The following is a 3,774-nucleotide window of genomic DNA, read 5'->3' as shown; positions in this document are numbered from 1 at the left end:
CTAAGTGTTAAGCCTAGATGGCTTCCTCCGGTTCCTTTTGTTGTTAGAAGAGAGTTCCCCAACATTTTGACCTTCCACATCCTGCAACGAACGTTTACTATTAGGACTGGTGGCCGAATCCTTCTCGACTTCGACAACGGAAGAGTCGGCCATAACAGATACAACATCCTTCAATTAAATCACAAAACAACTACTAAGGTATTAAATAATGTAATATAATCTACACTCAGGCAAAAAACAAAACTCTAGAATTCTTATTCACCTTTGAAATATCAGTACCGACCATCTGTGAGGATTCAGATAATTGAACAGCTTAAATTTCTGAACCTTCTTGACTAAACACCTAATATCAAAATATTACCAAAAGGGAATTTAATTAAGATATTTAAACTACAAAAATTGGAAAGAAAAAAATAAATCAATATAAGATATACAAAAACTCTTACCTCATCAGCAACCTCAAGAGCATTTCCATTACCAACAACCAATTCAGCGATTATGTCCAGATCATCACATACTTTTTGGATCGTGTAGATGTGGTAGTCATGGTTAAGGTTGTAATCAGAAACTTCAATTTTAAACGCCAACTTCTTTTCGACCAACCGTGATATTTCATGGGGAAAAGTTTCAGTATCATCGACCTTCACTTGGCGTTCCCTTATATCATTCGCAGTTGAACCAATAAGCTTCATTACATCTTTATCAAACATCACAAAAGAAACGCTGCCAATTTCATCTTGCACTCTCAAATGTACTTTGAACCTGTAATAAATGTCAAGTAAATTATAGCTAAAACCATAGCAGTTCTGGACATAAAAAGATCAGACGTTAACTTACTTTATGGTTATCGATGTGCATTCTTTATCGCATTTCGGACAAACCAATGAAGTAGGTGACAGATTCATGACCTCATCAGAAATGGTTTTAGCATATTGTAAGTACTCAATTTTGGTCAACACCTTCTTGTTACAGTCTCGACATGCCGGATAAAACCAGCCATAGTTTTGTTGAACAATTTTGATCGTTGCAACTACCACACATGACATTACCTACGATATCACAGATAAAGCTTTATTAACATGCTCAATTGATAAAACATAGAAAACATTAACAAAATTAAATGCCTATGAATGTATATAGAATTATTCATACGCTATCAATCTCAATAATTTCATCAACATGTCTCTTAGGAGTCTCAATTAGAAATTCTTGACGGACTGGAAATACACTCTGAGATGAACGAATGGTTTGAGAAGAAGAAGCACCAGCTTCAAATTGTTTCACTAAAAGACTATAAAAATAAAACCACAATTAGCGTTAATACTCACACTTATGTTAATAAAAATATGAAATATATGAAATATAAATCAGCGATAGTACCTCCTGCGAAGTTCATTAATCTCATCAATTTCTTGGTTGAGAAATAGACGACTTCCAAACTTATCACTCTGAACAGTATATTGACCTGCAAGAAACAATATACATATCCAACAATTCATTACAAATCACTAAAGAAATAAAAAAAATGTTCTTAAAAAATGTAACAAAATGGAGATTGGAAAAACTAAACGAAATAAATCAGTCAAATATAAATTACCCTGCCACTTCCTAATCCTCGCATGTTGAATGACTGCCATCACAGTCTCATTCGGAGAGTTTTGAGACAAAAAATCATTAAATTCTTGTGCATACGCATTCCACAAAGTACAACGGACTACTTCTCCCCTAAAAGAAACAGATAAAAGAACAGCATTAAAAATTCATACAATCATTTACATTAAATAATGAAAATGATTTACTATGAATATACCATTAAATGCAATAAAGAATCTTATATATAAAATAATCTAATCATTGGTATTGTATTAAATAAGAACAACCATTTAATGAACTTTTATATAAAATAATCTAATCATTGGTATTGTATTAAATACAATCATAACACACAAACAAATTTATATAAATGGCAAATTAGAATTTACTGGACATCTTAAAGATCCAAGTTCATCTTTTTCTTTAGTTAGGAAAGATTTCCATATCTCCACACCAGACAACAATTCCAGCAACATCTAAAATGGTAAACATAGCAACATAAATTATTGAGATTTGAAAGGGAGGCAAAACATATATCAGATTATCAGAAACAGTCATACCGCACGTGAGCATATCCTTTCCTTCTCCATTAACAATGTGTGAATGTGCGATGAAATTAAATCCGTAATCAACACCTTGCCAACCATTCGCACGTGTAACAACCGTACACCGGTAAAAGTTAATCTTGTAACCATGGTTAATAACTTTGTAAGCATCAGTGTTTTCTCCAACACCAAATCTGGAGAGAATAACAACTTCATCCTCATGAAGCTGTGAGATAAACACAGGTATCAATGGAGCCTTAATCCCTGCCTGAATCTTACGGCCCTGACAAATAAGTGAAACCACATACTTTAGAAACAAACAAACAAACAGTATCTCAAAAAAATATAAAAGATACTCAGCTAAAGTCTCCACATATGAAGGATCAATAACCAACTAATATTCATGTTTGTTTCATTGTGCCTAATCCTATAACAAAGAAACAAACAGTAACTATCTATAAATGACCAAAAACCAACCAAACTATTAGTCTTTTTATCATTATAACTAACCCTAAATTACACAAAACAGAAAATACATAACCATGTAACTTTAGTTATACAAACCTAAATTACAAAAACACTTTCAAAACATAAAGAATATTCGTATTTGTTTCATTATTCCTAACCCTAAAACAAACAAACAAACAGTAAACAATAATCATCTAAGAAGGATCATAAAAAAACCAAACAAATATTCATCTTTGGTTCTTTATATCTAACCCTAAATTATAAAGGATCCAAAAAACAAACAAAAAAACATCTTTCTTTCTTTAAACAAACAAACAAACAATCACTTTACAATAATCATCTATTTCGGATAAAAAAAACAAACAAACAAATATTCATCTTTGTTTCTTTTTATCTAACCCTAAATTACACAAAACTCAAAATGAAAATGATAAAAAGAGTAAAAAAGGACAAATGCTTGACAAACACTAATACCTTGTCATCGAGCGAGATCAGATCCATCCGAAAGGACTGAACCCATTTCCGAATGATTCGACACTTGAGATTCCACATATCTTTGGACGGATTCAAATCATCAATGAAACTGAGTGACAAAGATGGTGGTTCACCGTCGGATTTCTTGCCGGATGACACGGTTTGCACAGAAGATGCAGACATTTTGAAATGAGAAGAAAAGGGTGAAATGGAATCGGTAAAGTTAGATAATGAGAAGAAAGTTTGAATAAGAAAGTGTGAAGAAGAAGGAGAGAGAGGGAGATATGATTACTTCTTGCAGTGCATTAAATGGCAATTTCTTCTCCCCATGCAATTTCAAAATTCCCTCCTAAAGAAAACCCTTTTTTACTAATAATAAAATCAGATTATATATTTTAGATAGATTTATATATATATAAATATTGAAAACGGAATTATGACATCAGCGAGTACATGTGGCATGGCTTAGAAATTGACACGTAGGCAGTTTTACATCAGCTCATAATCTCTTATTATAGATAGTATAGATATATGAATTGTACTTGCTAATTTCAACGAATTTTTTTAACAAACTAATGGGTCTATGACTATACCAAATATCTATTGGGTAATAATTGAGTAACTGATTGGTATAGTAAATGATTTTACAGATGGGTATGGGAGTGTGATTACAAAATGCGTTCCATTACCATCA

General features: G+C 32.1%; 1 protein-coding gene across 1 annotated transcript; it reads right to left on the bottom strand.

Moving 5' to 3' along the window:
* LOC110923993 (replication protein A 70 kDa DNA-binding subunit B-like) lies at window positions 1-3,263 on the bottom strand. Its single transcript, XM_022168041.1, has 9 exons — window positions 3,081-3,263; window positions 2,048-2,421; window positions 1,598-1,725; window positions 1,381-1,465; window positions 1,153-1,291; window positions 838-1,049; window positions 447-762; window positions 263-286; window positions 1-168 (listed from the first exon to the last, which is right to left on the bottom strand). Exons 1-9 carry the CDS (start codon window positions 3,261-3,263, stop codon window positions 1-3), a joined length of 1,629 nt encoding a protein of 542 aa, XP_022023733.1.
* Between the last annotated feature and the right edge of the window lie 511 nt (window positions 3,264-3,774).

This window comes from Helianthus annuus, chromosome 17, assembly GCF_002127325.2.
Source record: "Helianthus annuus cultivar XRQ/B chromosome 17, HanXRQr2.0-SUNRISE, whole genome shotgun sequence".
NCBI classification, from domain to species: Eukaryota; Viridiplantae; Streptophyta; class Magnoliopsida; order Asterales; family Asteraceae; genus Helianthus; species Helianthus annuus.
Note: the sequence above shows the minus strand (reverse complement) of the source record. Positions and strands in the feature narration are given on the sequence as shown.

Bases quoted from the DNA above. Each gene is read 5' to 3' on its own strand.
- LOC110923993 (XM_022168041.1), bottom strand. From the start codon at position 3,263: ATGTCTGCATCTTCTGTGCAAACCGTGTCATCCGGCAAGAAATCCGAC. The intron at 1,726-2,047 runs GTGTGGAGATAT...TGTTTCTTTTAG, and splicing joins GTTGCTGGAATTGTTGTCTG to GGGAGAAGTAGTCCGTTGTA. The intron at 287-446 runs GTAAGAGTTTTT...GAATCCTCACAG, and splicing joins CTCTTGAGGTTGCTGATGAG to ATGGTCGGTACTGATATTTC.